The 19,446-nt window shown below is 38.2% G+C and overlaps 1 protein-coding gene and 1 long non-coding RNA gene across 2 annotated transcripts; both read right to left on the bottom strand.

The window, feature by feature from the left end:
• Nucleotides 1-6,076: 6,076 nt before the first annotated feature.
• Nucleotides 6,077-13,334, bottom strand: LOC148689258 (uncharacterized). The gene is made up of 3 exons (XR_015958329.1): nt 12,705-13,334; nt 12,203-12,286; nt 6,077-6,729 (listed from the first exon to the last, which is right to left on the bottom strand). It is a non-coding gene; the product is annotated as an uncharacterized LOC148689258 (long non-coding RNA).
• Nucleotides 13,335-16,685: 3,351 nt separating this feature from the next.
• LOC148689257 (F-box protein At5g49610-like) lies at nt 16,686-17,889 on the bottom strand. The gene has a single exon (XM_088689430.1). The coding sequence runs from the start codon at nt 17,853-17,855 to the stop codon at nt 16,686-16,688; it is 1,170 nt and encodes a 389-aa protein (XP_088545556.1). The 5' UTR covers nt 17,856-17,889.
• Between the last annotated feature and the right edge of the window lie 1,557 nt (nt 17,890-19,446).

The raw sequence follows: 19,446 nt of genomic DNA, 5'->3' as shown, positions 1-19,446 counted from the left end.
ATGCCACGTTCTTTAATTTGCTTTATATTAATTTCTAAGAGAATTGTTTGCTCTATCAGGAAAGTTTATTAATGGTTTATCTTTTATCATATCGTCCTTCAACTTAAAAATTTAAAGGTTAAGGATCTCTTGGCAGATATTATCAAGAATAATGGATCAGTCCTCGTTTTCAAGATGATTTGTTTTTCTTTACACCCTTCTTTCTTTTCCATGAAATTTTATGGTCCACTAATTTTATATATAACTTTGAAATGTATGTCAATGTCTTGTAATATGCATTCCCCATTTCCTGCAGACTTTGTAGTAGACCCATTTATGACGAGAATAGTTCTCCTCCATTAATCAACAAACCTATTAAATTCCAAAACATGTGTTTTTTTTTATTTTTTATTTTTGCAAGTAACCTACATCACAATGATGGAAAAGAGTTGATCTATTGCATAACGGCATGGATAAATTCCATCGATAACTAATATAACATTTAATCTAACAAAATCTATCTTGTGACAATATATATATATATATATATGTATGTATAATATTTTTAACAAACGATATTATCTCCACTAAAGGGATGGAGAGTTGATTAAGCCTCACAATGGGTTAGTAATAATGTGGTTCAAATTTGTCTTTGGCAAGAATCGAACCTAAAACCTCTCGCTTACAAGTAAAAAAGAATATTACTAGACCGTAAACTAAGTGACTTAAATTTCAAAATATTGATCCTCAATGTTCTTCACTTATTTTCTTCTTCTTCTTGACTTTTACTTTTGAAAATGTGAGGGTAACTTTTTAGCACGTATTTTCTTAAATAAATATATTTTTAATGATTATATAAAGATTATTCTATAAAAAAAATAATTAATTAATCTCATAAATCAATGACTTCGATAAGAATTTACATTTTGGTGTAGTGTCCACTTATCTCATACATATGGATATATATATATATATATTTTTTTTTTTTTTTAATAAACGATATTTTCTATATTAAAGGAGAAGAGGTGGGTTGAGCCTCACAATGAGCTAACAATAATGTGGTTCAAATTCACTTTAGCGAGAATTAATTGAACGTAAAACCTCTCACTAACAAGTGAAGAAGAATATCATTATACCGTAGTACTAAGTGGCTACATATGGATAATTAAATCTTCAATTTGATTATTTATTTTTTATTAGTTACCAATGTAAAGATCCATTCTATAAAATTAATTTAAATAGATATTGATTACGGATTCGAGTCATAAAAACAACATTTTTGTAAAGTAAGAATAAGACTGTGTACAAAAAACCTCTCACTAACAAGTGAAGCATTTGTGACTTGGGGTGACCCTTTTTTTTTTTTCTTGATTGGTCACCAATTCTATCTCGTAAATCAATGATTTCGATAAGAATTTACATTTTGTTGTAGTGTCCACTTAACAATTCTGATTTTAATTTTTTTGTCTAACGATATATTTAATGACATGGTGAGAGATTTAAAAGATTCAAACTTAAAAGACGTTTTACTTACAAGTAAAGAGAAATATTTAAACTGTTGTACACAAAGGGATGTAAAAGCACGCGCAACCGCGAAGTGGACACAAGTATTTTCATTTTTTTTTAAATATTAAATGTCGTTGGTTGAATTGTTTAAAGTTGATTATTTTATTCTTAAAGATTAAGAATTGTGTTTTCTTTAAGATGAGTTCCAATAATTCTAAAATTATTTTAAATTGATGCTCCATTTCTGAAACTTTCAAGTTCTACATGCATAACTAATTTACATATCCATTTCTAATACAAATAACACCTTAGACTTTCTCATCCATACAGACCTAGGATTGGAAATATGTTTTTCGATAAATTGAAGACATAGTCTAGATTTCAAACGTTAGGTCTTGGATAGGATGATCAACCCACTTTCCACAAAGATAATGCCTTGTTTTTTGGTGGGTAATTTGATATAGATAGCTAGCTGAATGTATCAATACAAATCCTATTGCTTTATGATATGCAGTCCATCAAATATTAATTGAAGCCATTCACCAGAGAGGGGCAACTGGATAGAACTCCTAGAACAAGATCATTGGCCGCCTCTAGCAAGTAATTATTCTACACAAAATGCTACTCCTAGAATTTCAGAATCTGCTCAAATCTGCCGTGGGTTTCAACACTAAAAGAGGTAAAGATTTAATGTAAGCATAAGCACATACCGGTGGTCCACGTCTTGAGTGCGTTATCCGATCACGTCATTCCTAGGCCAGTTTTCATACATGAGATCTTTTGTAACTCGATCACACTCATCCTCATGCCAGCTGGTCTCATTCAGTGTGAGAGTTGTCCTAGTTAGATAAATCTACTGAAATTTCTCTCTAGTTGCTAAGCAACTTTAAGAAAAGATATGAAGTACTTGAAGTGAACGAAAGACTTGGGTCAAAACCTAGCGCATTGGTGTTCTAAGATTTATACAAACAACTCCACTTAGTTGAATAATACTTTGTTGTTGTTGCTGCTGCTAAGATAAATAGATTAACTCCATTTAGATACGTAATGATGCATACTAACTAGCCATCCACGGTGAAGTTAACTTAATTGGTTAGGGTATCCACATGGAACCCCTCAACTCATTCAAGTCACACCATGCTCGAACTAGCCTAGCATGGAAGTTTGCATAATTGGGTCAGGTTATAGCTGATCTTGGAATAACACTAGCAACATGCATATATCTCTTGCCCTAGCCAGTTAGGGTTAGCTAGTTAAGCCAAGTCCTTGTTGCTATTAAAACGGAGGATAAAGTGTCTTTATAATGCTTTCGTAAGTGTCACATTCAACTTCATGAATCTGTAGTCCCTCTCCTACATATGGATCTAGCACCTTAATTAGCAAGGCATAGATCAATCGCCTAATTATTGTAGCTCATAGTACTCGTGTACATAATTTTCTTCTTCTTCTTATACACCCATAATTTGATCACACTAAACAATATAGGTGAAACTGTGATTGACAAAAAAAATGAACAGCTACAACATCGTTATGAGAATTTAAATAACACTGCTTATATTTAAAATTTGGCGTTGCATATAAGAAAGTAAAAATTTCAAGGATAAACATTGGTGTGGGTCAGTGGGTCTGAAGCCATTACTGAACCAGGTCCAACAGTTGCCCTGCCGAAAGAGGTAGACACTCGAAGGTGGTGAACGGTGATGGAGACCTGTAGAGGCTGCTCCTGCTTTAAATTAATTAACAAATACAAATTTGAAAGGAAGGGAATCTAAGAGGGCAGCTTGGTAATTCCAGAACAAAGCAGGACTAAACTAAGTTATTGAGATGGCCTCTACGGCTCCGTGGGGTTAATATCTTGAATGATGTGGACGCATGAAAAGACAAAAAAGGGGTCCCATGGAGGGGCTAAAATAGAGAAACCCTTATAATTAAAATACCTGTTTGTGTGTGGCGTGGAAGTGCAAAACTGCAGAAGCAGAAAAATGTGAAGGAAAATATGATATTCGCTGGGGTGGGGAAGAAAAAGAGGACAATTGGGGACACCATCTTAAATTCTACTTGATGAGTGCCAGCTCTAGCCACTGTATATGGTCCAACAAGTTCTTTATGACCCTCTTAAATTTGAGAATGGTAGGATTACGATTTGATATATCAAATGTTAGAATAAAGTGATTGGATATTTGAAAAAAGAAAATTTTTTGTATTCTGATATTTTGTGTATCAAAACTGTTCTTGGCACACTGAATAATTTCTTCTTAAATTTAGTCCCATTTTACACTTGTCAAAGTATCACACCTCAACGTGCATATATAATGGCACATCAAAACAAAAGATGAAAAGAAGTTTGTCTCAAAAATATTATTCAGCATTGCAATATCAGTTTGTTATACACTCAGTGCGAGTTTACCATGATTATTTTAAAGTGTTAATAACATTTCAAAAACTTGTGTATACGTAGTAAAATTATACAGAGATATACGAAAACAAAGGTTAGGAGCATATGGTCCATACACACCATGGATAGGACTTATAACATGTAGCCGCGTGTTTGAGACTATTTTTGAAGGGTTTGGATCACACGTCACTCTTTTTTACACACTTTTTTAGGGATCTTTTCATAACTTTTTTCAATGATATGAATCGTTTATATTTCAAGCTGTTATTTATAGATCATACTTACAAAAAATTAGACAAAACCAAAATTACTAAAACATTCATTTATAGTGAAAAAAATAGATGAATACATGTGACATCCCACATCGCCCAGGGGAGTGATCCTTATATGTATATTCTCATCCCTACCTAGCACGAGGCCTTTTGGGAGCTCACTAGCTTCGGGTTCCATTGCAGCAGGCCTGGGAAGTGTTCCGCCCCTGGCTGCGTGTGTGCCGACGAGGACGTTGGACCCCTAAGGGGGGTGGATTGTGACATCCCACATCGTCCAGGGGAGTGATCCTTAAATGCATATTCTCAACCCTACTTAGCACGAGACCTTTTGGGAGTTCACTGGCTTCGGATTCCGTAGGAACTCCGAAGTTAAGCGAGAAGGGGGCTAAAGCAATCCCATGATGGGTGACCCACTGAGAAGTTGTTCGTGAGTTCCCAAAAACAAAACCGTGAGGGAATGGTAAGCCCAAAGCGGACAATATCGTGCTACGGTGGTGGAACGGGCCCGGGAAGTGATTCGCCCCGGGCCGGGACAATATAGTTTCATAAATAAACACTAGAATGACTACCATTTAATCTAATGGTTATATGATTCAGATATTTGTGATTTTTGGTAGATATGATTTTTTATGGAAGACTTAAAAGATAAAAAGTTTGAACTGTTGAAAAAAATTATATAGTGGGCCCTAAAAAATGTATGTCAAAAAATAGATATTTCCCGATCCTAACCAATTCTTGAAAGGGTTAAAAAATACTAAAAGCACTTTTGTATGTATTGGACATAAAATTTATGAGTGTTTCTTCTGGGTCATATAAATGCTTTATGGATAAGCATTTGACATGTGCTTCTTTATGAATTACTTTCAAGTCTTTTTTTTTTTTTTTTTTTTTTTTTTTAAAAAAAACTTGAGTTTTCAATAAAAGTTTCAACGTGTTTCTAATAAAAATGCTTCTAGGAAAAATATTTCCTAAACAAAAAATCTCAAACAAGCCTGAAATCTTGTTTATTTGCTCACTTGTAAATGTTTTAGGCCGATTCCAAATCAATGTAGAGTTTTAATATGTACCAAAATTCTCCGTCTCTGTAACTAGGCGAGTTTTGACACCACTTATTTGATTTGTGTCATTTTGTGGCTAAAAGATATATCTGTTTCTTGGGTTACATTGAAGATGTGAATTTCAAATGAATCAAAAAGTGTGATTAAAAATTAAAAACAAAAGAAAAAAAGAAGCAAATGTTGTAGTAAAAACGACAATACTTGGTATTGACTCGTCACCACACCAACAATGTTTAGAGAAATGTTTAGTTATGACGGAAACACAAGTGGTATACCATATGTTTTAATAGGAATGGTGGGAAATTTTATTTTTTAAATTATTAATTTTTTAGTACATATATCTCACCATTTGTTTAGTAACACGTGGTGTACTATCCCATGTACCGATCAGACTAAAAAATCTCTCTGATACTTGGGTTCTGATGAATCAGCACACCATTTGAATGTCAACACCTGTCATTAGAACCCTCTCCTAATAATTGCTGTCGTGTAAATTATAAACAATAATATTAGTAAGTATAAAAAATAAAAAGCTTGCATCACAAGAAAAAAGAATAATATTAATTGTTTTTAAATAGAATATAATTGTTCACTTTGGATGGGTTTGTTGTACCGGACTATCTCGAACTGGACTAACTTCTGAGACTAAGTTGGATTGGCTTAGAATAGACTAAGTTGGACTGATTTAGTGAAGTATTTAGTGCAGTGTTGAACTAAAAAACAGGATAATGAAAAGAAAAAAAAAAAAAAAACCCATGATGTATGAAAAATATTAAATGTTATTTGCTTCATTCCAACACCAAAGTAGCAGAACCCCAATCGACCGAGGTATAAAGCTAAATATAAGCAATTCTTGGAAAAAAAAATTGAGAAATCAATGAAACAATTCCAACGAAATATAACAGGTGAATTTGAGCCACTTATCCTTTCCACTCACAATTCTTATCAGATTTCAACTTCTAACTACAAACTAAAACAAAGAAACAACAAAACCAAACTAGAACGTGTTCTTTCTTGTTCTAGTTTTCCTTTACACTCCCATTTCTTGTCCTTTCTTCTTGGGCTCATTTGAAATGGATGACAAAAAAGGAGACACAACCAAGAAGAACCTACAACAACAAATCCTAATTCATATCACTGTTATTTCTCTTCCGCTTGGGCTTCTTATCGCAATAATGATAAAAAATAATAAACGAATGCAATACTACCAGCCTTTACATAATTACTACTTCGGAACTATACAACAAAATGTCACAGTCCTTCGCTTCCTTAGCCCCGAAGACACTTCCTCGTGTAACATCATTTCCGATTTGCAGCACTCTCAATTCGCTTTCAGAACTCAGAAAATCCATAACTTCCTGCACTCTGCAACATTTTGAGTGTATACGGCAATTGGCTTTCAGTGGTTGCTGGCTGCCTTGTGTTCTGAAGAGAGTTGAGGTAACTCAGCGATACATTTCACCTTTTCCCAACGACCAACAATCGCCGCTAACGGCTGTTAATAACAGTGGAACAGCAGCTGCAGCAAGAAAAGAAAAAAAAAAATTTAATCCACGGACAACGGTTGCAAATTTCCTTTCACCAATTGTGTGATGACGCTAATGCTGTACACTAATAATCGCATGCTGTCCACTAATAATCCCACTAGCTGCTGTACAACCTGGACAACAGAAGGAATACTCCCAGCCAAACAATCACATGGCTTCTGACGCCTTTATTGTTGTTTAGTTTATGCCACCTTTATTGTTGTTTATTGCATGCGTGTATATGCAAACTGTATATAAACCATGATGCCATTGCAGCGTTGGTAAGCAAAATATAAGTCATCAAAGACAATATTCTTTATGGTATCCAGAGCCATTTGTCTAACGACAAAACCTCCTGCATCTGTTTCCTCCTTCCTCTAACCCAGCAAGCTCGCGACTGTATTTTTTTTCTTTTTTTTTTTTTTCTGCCTTCTCTTCTTCTCAAATTTTCTTCCGCTTCCATGGCTACTTCTTCTTCTCTTCTTACCAGCTCCCTTCCTAATATTTCCTATCTGGTTTCCATCAAACTTGATCGAACCAATTACATGTTGTGGCTTACCCAGTTTAATCCCTTACTTAAAAGTAATGATCTTGTTGCCTATGTTGATGGTACAAAAACATGTCCAACCAAGTTTCTTGAGAATACAACTACTCTCAATTCCGAGTACGTAACTTGGCAGCGACAGGACCAACAATTGTTGAGTTGGATTAACTAAACTTTGACACCCAATGTGCTTTCCATCGTCGCAACCTGTGACACATCCCGAGCTGCTTGGGATACTCTGAAAACACGTTTTGCTTCTCAATCTCGCACCCGTGTTCTTCAACTTAAGCACCAGATGCAGTCTACTAAAAGAGGTAACATGTCCATCACAGACTATGTTGATAAATTAACTAACTTTGCTGATCAATTGGCTCTTGCGGGAAAACCTGTTGATGACGATGATCTTATGGAGCTGATTTTGAATGGTGTTGGTCCTGCTTTCGAAAGTATAGTTACTTCGGTTCAAGCAAGAGAAAATCCTATGAGTCTTGACGATATGGTTGCTTTGCTCTTGAGCGCTGAAAGCCGTATGGACGACTATAGCCCTACTTTCAGTCCTGATCACACCACTACAGCTCTCTTTGCCCCTTCTGGCTCCACTCCCAATCTTGGTCGTGGAACCACACTTCACCGAGGAAATGGTCGTACATCCTCATTCCGTCGTGGTGGTTTTCAAGGTCGTGGCTTTTTTCAAGGTCGCGGTGCTGGTAATCCTTTTGTTGGCCGTCGTGGTGATTCAAATAGTGGTTTGTTTCATGGTGGATCCGGTCGTGGCTCGTTTCAGAATCGAGGACTTTCCTACACCAAATGCTGGTCTTCGTCGCTCTTCCTATCTTCCCAACCATGCTGCGGATGCTCCCTCTTCCTCTAATATTTGTAACTATTGTGGTGATCATCGTCATTCTACCGCAAATTGTTTCAAGTCTCTTTTTTCCGAAGGCCGCTATCCACAATCTCATGCTATGATGGCTGCCTCTCCTGTGGTTAATGCACGGTCCCCTACATGGTATACCGACAGTGGCGCATCGTCACACATCACCAATGATTTAGCTAATTTGAGCCTCTCCACAGAATATATTGGCCAATACCAAGTCACGGTTGGTAATGGTGCAGGTTTGTCTATAAAGCATATTGATTCCGGTTTCGTGTCTCAATTTCCTTTAAATTCTGTGTTGCATTGTCCTTCTGCTTCTGCTAATCTACTGAGCGTTCATCGCTTTTGTTGTGATAATCATTGCTACTTCATTTTCACTCCTACTGATTTCTTTGTGAAGGATCTATCCACGGGGAAGACGCTTTTCCACGGCAAGAGTGAGAATGGATTGTATCCGTTTCGTGTGGGTTTGTCGAAGTTTCCTTTCAAGAACGTGGCATTATTTGGACAACGAACCTCTTCATTTATGTGGCATCAGCGTTTCGGTCATCCATCTCCTGCAATTTTAAAAAAAATTATGTTCTCTATTCCTATTAAGGATTCTAAGTTCCCTAGTTTTTGCCCTACTTGCCCATTGGGCAAAAGCACTAAATTACCATTTGCTTTGTCTCCATCAGTTTCAGTTTGTCCTTTTCAATTGATTCATTGTGATGTTTGGACTTCACCAATTGTCTCTGTTAAGGGTTCCAAGTATTTTATAATATTTCATGATGATTACTCTCGTTATACTTGGATATTTCCTATGAGATTTAAACATGAAGCTTTTTCTTATTTTCAAAAATTTAAATTGCTTGTTGAAAATCTTCTATCTATCCATACTGTTTATAAGATAAAATCTTTCCAAACTGATGGCGGGGGTGAATTTATGAGTAAGGAATTTCAACAATTTTTAATTAATAATGGTATTGAGGACCGGTTAACATGCCCTCATACTCCTGAACAAAATGGTGCTGCTGAACGGAAACAACGCCATATTGTTGACATGGGTCTTACTTTACTTGCCATTACTAAAATGCCTTCTTCTTTTTGGGTGGATGCTTTCAACACCTCAGTTTATTTAATTAACCGTCTTCCAGCACGCCAATTGAATTATATTTCGCCTTATGAAAAATTGTATAGTCGCAAGCCCTCTTATTTATGTCTTCGTGTTTTCGGTTGTGCTTGCTTTCCCTATTTACGCCCTTATAATAAAAATAAATTGGAATTTCGTTCAAAAAAATGTGTTTTCATTGGTTACTCACTTCATCATCAGGGCTATCGCTGTTATGATATGTCAAATGGACGAGTTTATTTGTCACGTCATGTGGTTTTTGATGAGGAAACTTTTCCATTCGACAACCCTACACAATTCTCCTCAGTCTTGCCGTCAGAAGCTTACTCTCCCGTGGTTATCAATCCTTCTCCCTTACCACCTCTCCCTCAGGTACCTTCATCATCTCATATTTCTATTCCTCATACTCTAACATCCTCTTCTAGTGCATCACCTCTCTTCCCCTTGCAACCTTCCTCAAGTTTACCATTGTCTACACCTTCACTTTCCTCGCCACCTCATTCTCAACCTGCTCCTGATAGCTCTGACAGTTTGATTTCCATTAATGAGGCTCATCCACCTTCCTCCGCTTCTGCTCCCCATCCCATGCTCACTCGGTCTAAATCTGGCATTCGAAAACCAAACCCCAAATATGCTTTATTGACATCATTACAAGCTCCTGATTCTGAACCAACCTCGTTTCGCGAGGCAAATCAATTATCTCATTGGCGTGATGCAATGACATTGGAGTTTAAGGCCTTGAAAGCTGCTGGTACATGGGAGTTGATACCTTCTTCAACTGCTACTCATGTTCTTCCTTGCAAGTGGGTCTATCGCACAAAGCAGAAATCTGACGGTACAATGGAGCGATATAAAGCTCGTCTTGTTGCCCATGGATTTCATCAAACGATAGGTGTTGATTACACGGAGACGTTTAGTCCGGTGGTTAAGCATGTCACCATTCGTCTGGTTCTTGCCCTTGCAGTTTCTTATAATTGGCCTATACGCCAACTTGATGTCCAAAATGCGTTTTTGCACGGGAATCTCTCTGAAGAAGTTTTCATGAAACAACCATGTGGTTTTGAAGACCCCGAGTATCCTCATCATGTTTGTCGTTTACGCAAGTCGTTATATGGCTCGAAACAAGCCCCAAGAGCATGGTTTCATCGCTTTTCTGAATATCTTCTTGATTTGGGTTTTGTGGCATCACAAGCAGATCATTCTCTCTTCATTTTTAATAATCATGGAGTATATTTGATTCTTCTAATCTATGTTGACGACATCCTTATCACAGGCAATCAATGCTCTCATGTTGACTCCCTTATCCATGCACTTGGTCAGAGTTTTTCTATGAAAGATTTGGGACCCCTCCATTTTTTCTTGGGTCTTGAAGCAACTCGTGGAGCTGATGGGTTACATCTAAAGCAGACAAAATATGTTCTCGATTTGTTGCAGCGTGTAGATATGTTGGACGCCAAGCCTTGTGCTACTCCAGCTCAATCTAGCTCCCCACTTCATTCTCTTGATGGTGTTCCCTTGCCTAATCCTACCAGCTACCGCAGTGTGGTCAGCGCTCTGCAATACTTAACCATCACCAGACCTGACATCACGTATGCAGTAAATCAGGTATGTCAGCATATGCACCAGCCCACCTCAGTTCATTGGATTGCAGTAAAACGCATCCTTCGTTACTTAAAAGGCACACCTGAGGACGGGCTTCAGTTTAGTCGCGGTGGTACTGATTTGGTCGGATTTTCAGACTCGGACTATGCCGGGGATCCAGACACTAGACGCTCCACTGGTGGTTTTTGCATATATTTTGGTCCAAATTTAATATCTTGGAGCTCCAAAAAGCAACACACAGTTGCTCGTTCAAGTACCGAATCCGAATATCGGCAATTGGCCAACACGGCAACTGAACTTGTTTGGATCCAACAACTGCTGCAGGAGCTTTGCATCCGTATTTCGACTCCTTTAATTTGGTGTGATAACACAAGCTCCATTGCATTGGCATCTAATCCCGTGTTCCATGCTCGAATAAAACATGTTGCTGTGGATTATCATTTTGTGCGTGAGCTTGTAGTGGCAAAGTCATTAAATGTCTATCATGTGTCTACTACTTTTCAGATTGCAGACATATTCACCAAGGGCTTATCTGCTGATCGTTTTCATTTCTTAAAGTCCAAGCTCGTTCGTCGTCCGCTCATGAGCTTGCGGGGGGATGATGAAGCTAATGCTGTCCACTAATAATCCCATGTTGTCCACTAATAATCCCACTAGCTGCTGTACAACCTGGACAACAGAAGGAATACTCCCAGCCAGACAATCACATGGCTTCTGACGCCTTTATTGTTGTTTAGTTTCTGCCACCTTTATTGTTGTTTATTGCATGCGTATATATGCAAACTGTATATAAACCATGCTGCCATTGCAGCATTGGTAAGCAAAATATAAGTCATCAAAGACAATATTCTTTATTGTGGCCTCTAGAAAAAACAAGATTGACATTGAGAAGTAGTAGTGGCTTTAAACGAGGGGTTGTATCTTTTGAAAAATTGTGAACTTTATAAACAAGAAAGAGAAGGAAAACAAAACTAGTACAGCAGCAGAGTTGTTTCACAATATCAATCACTGGGAACTATAATTCCCACAATAGTTTACGAGGATAAATTGAATGTATTAAGAATAGAAGTACAAGTTTGAATATAAATAGAGATTGACAATTAGAGGGTTCGCTGCAAACACTCAATGAGCAAGAGTCAAGAAGATGGGATTCATTTGTGGGAACTCAAGCAAAAGATCCCAACAGTTTTGCAATTTCTAACAATTTTCCTCGGCTGAGAAAAAGAATACCGATGGACACAAGTTGATGCCATAAATATGTAATGTTTCCATATAACAAAAACCTGAAGAAGTATGATCGTATAATACTCAAATAGCTTATTTAAGGCATCTTACCTTCAATTGACCAGTGTTATACTCATGGCACAAGGGGCACCAGTGCAAGCAGCAGTGTGTCAAGCATGGGTCACACGGCGAGTTCTGCAGTCAACAACGCAATCAAGCATTCAGCAAGCTTCAATTAAGAAAAATATATTTCGTATGACATAAACATAAGCTAGATTGTTTAAAACCTCACAGAAAACGGGACCCAGATATTCTTATGCAATATATAAGAGATGAATCGTGAATCCATTGGTCTATGACCAAACTTACTGCATACTAGTTAAGTGAGTTGAAGTTCAAAGAGTTGGGGGAATAGCAGCACACGCATGATGCATTAAGATCAAGACCAGAACATTAAACCAGAGCATCTTTCAAAAGTGACGACACGCCTTTGAAGTACATTGAGCAAAGAACCAAAAATTACCTCCATAATCCACTCCAAGTGCCAAATTTTAATCCAAAAATTAATAAAATCTTGATTAACATAATTCTATCAAACCCAATTAACATAAACCTGATGAACAAGTTGGTGGGGGCTGAAGAAGGTGGTCAGTGATGCAGCTGGAGCAGCAGGGCAAGGCGTTGCTGCCCTTTTTGGAGCTGCAACTTCACGAGTTTGAAATTGAATCAAAATTACCATCAATCAATTTATCAGGCAGGTTGAATTTTGAGAATTTGATAGATAAAAAAAGTTTAGAGAGTAGAGAGAGAAAGAGATGGGAGAGAGAGATAGGAAGGTAACCGTAACTGAGATGGTGGGAGTACGAATTTGACCGGTGCCTGGAGGTGTAGTTGGAGCCGCTAACGGTGAGGCCCTGAGCAACCAAACAGATGACCGCCCACTTGAGGAGGCCTTTGGTAGCGAACGCAGAGTATGCGACTGGAAACCGACAAGGGAGCTGAAGACGATGGAGAGGGCAAAGGTGCGACGAGGAAGGAGAAGGCGGGGAAGAAGAAGACGAGAGGGCGAAGGTGCTAAGACCTTTTGGCGAAGGTTTTAGTCGACGCGAGTCCCGGTTAATTCCATTAAACGCAGTCTTGGTTGCTAACAAACATGGGACTGGACTAACTGTTTGTCTAGTCCAGTCCAGTGAGGGCCAGTGAAGGGAAACAAACACACCCTTTGTGACTAGTTGTATTGGGATACTTGTTGAAAATCAATGTCAAAGTTAGGCAAGGAAAGTTAGTCAATGTTAGGTATGGTTGAATAAAAATTATTAGGTGCAATTAATGTGTTTTGTGTGGTAATAAATAATCTTAGTTTAATCATTTGGTTTGCTATAAATACCTAAGTTCTCAAGCATTGTAAATCATCCAAGGAAAAACAAAGCCTAGAGCTAAATAAGAAAAGCTTTGCTAATTAGTTTGTTTTGTGAGCTTTCTTTAAGAGTGTGTTCTATTTTCTTCTTCTTGGGATCATTAGAGTTATCTTGGATACTCTTCTTATTCAACAATTGGTATTCTTCAATTATGGCTGCATTGGCGTATTTGGGATTTGGCCTTCGTGGTCTTGTTGACCTTCGGAGTTGAGATTGTGGAGTTGATTCTTCCATTTCACTCGGCCCACCTTCTTCGTTTGGTTGTTGATACACGCCAGTTTGCCAAGGATTCTGAGCCAACCTTTGTTCGACATCATCGCCATTTGGATCTCCTGATTCATCTGAACTTGGTTGGAGTTGGATAGTATGCTCCCCCATCTTCTGTTGCAGCTTTTCTCCAAATTCTCTGGAGTCTGGTAGCACCTCCTTCTCTAAGGACCACCAAGAAGATGCTTCATCAAACACCACATCTCGTGAAGTGTAACATCTTCCACTTGTTGGATCGCAACATTTCCATCCCTTTCTCTGGCTGTCGTATCCCACAAAGATACATCTAACAGCTTTCTTGTCAAACTTGCTCCGTACATGATCAGGAACAAATACATAACATACACAGCCAAATACTCGAAAGTAACTAACTGTAGGTTTCATGTTCCACAGTTTCTCAAAGGGAGAAACAAATCCTAACCTTGGTTGAGGAAGTCTGTTGATCACTAAGGCTGCAGTCCTCATTGCTTCAGCCCAAAACCTTCCCGGTACGTTCTTTGCATGTAGCATACTTCGACAAACTTCTGCAACAGAACCTGAGACGTTCGAAGAAGCATCGCAGAGTTCTGAGTGGATGACAGCTATGAAAGAAGAGCTTGATGCACTTCAGCAAAATCAGACTTGGGATCTCGTGCCAAAGTCAAGAGATGTGAAACTCATATCCTGCAAGTGGGTTTACAAGATAAAGCGTCGTCCAGATGGGTCAATCGAGAGGTACAAGGCACGATTGGTAGCTCGTGGTTTCTCTCAACAGTACGGACTAGACTATGATGAAACGTTTAGTCCAGTGGCGAAGCTTACAACAGTACGAGTCTTACTTGCACTTGCAGCCAACAAAGACTGGAATCTGTGGCAGATGGATGTGAAGAATGCTTTCTTGCATGGAGAGTTAGATCGGGAGATCTACATGATGCAGCCAATGGGCTTTAAAAGCGAAGCTCATCCTGAGTACGTGTGCAAGTTAAGGAAAGCACTCTACGGTTTGAAACAAGCACCAAGAGCGTGGTACGGTAAGATTGCAGAGTTTCTAACACAAAGTGGTTATTCAGTAACACCTGCAGATTCCAGCTTGTTTGTCAAAACCAATGAAGGAAAGCTAGCTATCGTGCTAGTGTATGTGGATGACTTGATCATAACTGGTGATGATGAGGCAGAAATTCTTCAGACGAAGGAGAATTTATCAGTCCGTTTCCAGATGAAGGAACTTGGTCAACTCAAGCATTTCCTTGGTCTAGAGGTTGATCGCACACAAGAAGGAATATTTCTCTGTCAACAGAAGTATTCCAAAGACTTATTGAAGAGGTTCGGAATGCTCGAATGCAAGCTGATCTCTACGCCGATGGAGCCAAATGTCAAAATGAGTGCACATGAAGGAAAAGATTTGGAAGATGCGACGATGTATCGACAATTGGTAGGTAGTCTGATCTACTTAACCTTGACTCGACTTGACATTTCTTATGCAGTTGGTGTGATGAGTCGGTACATGCAAAATCCAAAGAAGCCTCACTTGGAAGCAGTTCGACGAATACTGAGATATGTGAAGAGTACAATTGACTATGGTCTTTTGTACAAGAAAGGTGAAGACTGCAAGTTAGTTGGTTACTGTGATGCTGACTATGCGGGAGATCATGACACCAGGAGATCAACAACTGGGTATGTGTTTAAGCTTGGTTCTGGAACCATCTCTTGGTGTAGCAAGAGACAGCCAACGGTATCTTTGTCAACCACAGAAGCAGAGTATAGAGCAGCAGCAATGGCAGCTCAAGAGAATGCATGGCTGGTACAGTTGATGAGTGATCTACATCAACCAGTAGATTATCCAGTACCATTGTACTGTGATAACCAATCGGCAATTCGCTTGGCGGAAAATCCAGTCTTTCATGCAAGAACTAAACATGTGGAAGTGCACTACCACTTTATCAGAGAAAAAGTTCTACAAGAAGAGATTGAGATGAGACAAGTCAAGACGAATGATCAAGTTGCGGACTTGTTCACAAAAAGTTTAAGTACAGGTAAGCTCGAAAATTTTCGCTGTCTGCTCAGCACAGTGCAAAGAATGAGAGCTGACATTGAGGGGGAGTGTTGAAAATCAATGTCAAAGTTAGGCAAGGAAAGTTAGTCAATGTTAGGTATGGTTGAATAAAAATTATTAGGTGCAATTAATGTGTTTTGTGTGGTAATAAATAATCTTAGTTTAATCATTTGGTTTGCTATAAATACCTAAGTTCTCAAGCATTGTAAATCATCCAAGGAAAAACAAAACCTAGAGCTAAATAAGAAAAGCTTTGCTAATTAGTTTGTTTTGTGAGCTTTCTTTAAGAGTGTGTTCTATTTTCTTCTTCTTGGGATCATTAGAGTTATCTTGGATACTCTTCTTATTCAACAATACTTGCATCACAAGCAAAAATAAATAAAAATGTAGTTGTCTTGGAGCTATATAAGGAGACCAAAACCGAGATATTCCAGCTAGAATTAATCCAAATACAATTAAAACAAACTAAAATATTTGCCTTGTAATGCAAACAATCAAAAACCTTGAAACTAAATACCAGTTTCAACTTTCATACATAATCAAGAAAAACAATTGGATTTGTATCAAGCAAAACATGAAGCCACCAAATGGTACGGCTCATCCGATTATCTTTTGTAAACCCTTCAAAAAAAAAAACATTTGATTAATAAATGGATTAAACACAAGAACAACTTTAACTTGTTGCTGCCACTATTAGATAAATCTTCTCCCTTAATCCTCCTCTATATGTGTTGTGGTAATCTAGGAACTGGCGTCGGCCAGCAAGTCAGCACATATGGGAAGCAGTACGAGCATAAGTCCTCAGTAATCTTGTCATCCATTCTTGACGAAATTTTTGTGCCAAGGTTGAACATGAAAGGCTCTCCATCTGTAGTTGTTAGATAACAAATTTCATCGTTTTTGGATCCAAAATTATACTTTCCATCGGGTCTTCTTCCGGATTTATCATCTCCATCTCCATGCGTTTACTGTTTTCCAGAAAAAAAATTTCAAATCCTCCATTGATGAATTCTTCGTCGCCATTCAAGTCCAAAACTAATAAAGTATTGGTATCTTCGTCGTACGCGTAAATCTTGAGACACCTTCCGTGCACACCTAGGCACTCGACCGACAAGCTGTCTGAATTAAACTTAATATCAACGAGATGACATTTATAACTCTGATCAATAATATCTTCATCACCATCCCTGCTACTAGTTCTAACAGATTTGTTGATCAGGAAGGGATCAAAACTGAGAACAAAATTATGATAACCCATCCAATACAGCATTCTGTTGGAAGCATGAACATAGCAAGTATCGTAATCGATATGATCGAGACTAATATCTCGTGGGGATGATACAACAGATTCCCTCCATTCACCAGTCTCAGAAGAGAAGATTTGCACTTTGAACTCGTTGGATGATAGCTTAGAATGGTCAGAGATCAATCTCACAACCCTGCACCCATACTGCGGATTAAGCTGGACAGTATGTCCTTTCGCGTCCTCTTTCGCATACTTGTAGTAGGGAAGATCACACATGAATCCCTCCGGTAACGTTTTAATCTTTTTGTAACATGGAGGTGGGGCAGGGAGAGCAATCCATTGTTGGATGTATGGATTGCAGATGTAGTAAAGGCGTTGATAATACGTGCCTACACAACACAAAAGTAAATCGTTATACGCACCGACCACAACTGGCTGTTTATCCAAACCATGAAAATCCTTGAGTTTTTTGAGAAAAAGATTTAGGGGTTTGGACATTTTATCAAGGAATTCCTCCCCTCTGCTGTTTATTAGAGTGATCAGCGTTTGCGCATGATATTCAATTTGCAGACTTGCAAAGCGGTCAACAAAATAAGAATCAGAGATGAGAGTGCACCAGCGCTTAGACACACACTTGCATTGAAAAACGAACTTAGAAGAAGGAAGTCGACAAAGAATTTCAACCAATACAACATCCGTGAGATCGTCAATGGTATTAATATTATTCATCACCCTTTGCGATGGTTTTACTCTTTTTGATGATGATCGTTGTGAATGAGGAGATGACTTTCTAAAATACATCCTTTGGTAGCACCTCTTATGGCGGCTCACAGAATAAAGCTTTCATAAGAGAACAGGAATCGATCTATATACCCTATCAGGTAAACTAGGTCAATAAATAATAGTATATATAGAAAAGCAAAGGCTTGCATCACAAGCAAAATAGTAATAATTTTTTACTTTGAGATCTAATTGTATTGGGATTCTAGCTATATCTATCTTGTCCCGAGTAATTTGGTTAATCTGTAAGCATAACCCTAATTAAACTCAATCGTCCCTTGGAGCAGTGCTGGGCCGCTAGCTTAGGATCTTGCCAATAATAGCGACGATCTCCCATTCTTTGTCGACTTTTCAATTGTCCAAGTGGTGGTGCACTCTCATCTCCAGTCCTTGCTTGCTGCCCGGTTTCAATCTGTCCAAATTTAGTATCATAAGCAAACCCCGATGACACGTACTACGATAAATTTCTTGGCAGAATGTTGCTGTCGTCATCCAAGCCGCTGGCTCCTTTATTCCAAAGACTCACGTGTTTTCATAAATTGAAACGAGTGCCAGTGGTGGCGGCGGCGTGTAATGACATAGTTTTATGCTGCACCCCATAATTGGTTGCCCGTCCTCCTACCACACGATGTCACAATGAGATAGGTCCATTACAAGAGGGATTCATGTGTGATCGTCCCTGCTACAACGATAAGAAAGACAGTCAGAAAATAGAACATATTTTCCAGACCAATACTCAGTATAGGTGCAGGGTTGTGAGACTAATTTCTCCACAGGAGATAGTATTTCAGAGTTCAGATACTGCTATAGCCCTAATCTCAATCCATATTACAGAGTCTCGACGTGGATTTCAACTGAAATTTTAGTGTCCAAAAATACCTTTAAAAACTAGAAAAGCAATTGCCAATCATGGACTTGATGTGTTCATAATAAGCTTTTTCGTTAGGAGCACATTCAAGAACTTAGGTAAAATTTAAACACTCGTTAAAAAAAAGCACTTGGAACCACTACATAAGGAAGCTCGCAGCAAAGCTTCTCTAGAAAACACTAAAGGTGTTTTTTAATTTATAAGAGCTTGGGCGTAGCCGAGTTGGCAAGCAAATACACTCTTCCTCTGCATCCAAATACAAATTTGAATTTTTATCAAAAATTGTCCCTGAAATTGATCCTTACCATCAAAATGATTCCTGAAATTGAAAATCAATCAAAATAGTCCCTGAAAATAGGTGTCGCAAATCAATGTGGTCATTCCGTCACAATTTTGTTAAAAATTTTGTTAAGTGCTGATGTGGCACATAAATGGGCCCCATAAGTCCTTTTGTCTTACAAATGGTCTTTGAAATTGACCCACAACATTAAAATGATCCCTGAAATTGACTCGCGACATCAAAATGGTCCCTAAAATTGAAAATTGATCAATGTAGTCCCTAAAGTAAGTGTCTCAAATCAATGTAGTCATTCTGTCACAATTATGTAAAAAATGATGTTATAGAGTTTTTATCGCAAATGGTCTTTGCAATTGAGACCCACCCTATCAAGATGGTCCTGAAATTGAAAATCGATCAAAGTAGTCCCTGAAAATAGATGCCACATATCAATGTAGTCCTTTCGT

Source organism: Pyrus communis, chromosome 17 (genome assembly GCF_041283825.1).
Source record: "Pyrus communis isolate YQ-2024b chromosome 17, ASM4128382v1, whole genome shotgun sequence".
Classification (NCBI taxonomy): Eukaryota; Viridiplantae; Streptophyta; class Magnoliopsida; order Rosales; family Rosaceae; genus Pyrus; species Pyrus communis.
The sequence above is the reverse complement of the archived record's forward strand: the minus strand, read 5'-3'. Positions and strand labels throughout refer to the sequence as shown.

Coding starts and splice junctions, on each gene's coding strand:
- LOC148689257 (XM_088689430.1), bottom strand. CDS start 17,855: ATGTATTTTAGAAAGTCATCTCCTCATTCACAACGATCATCATCAAAA.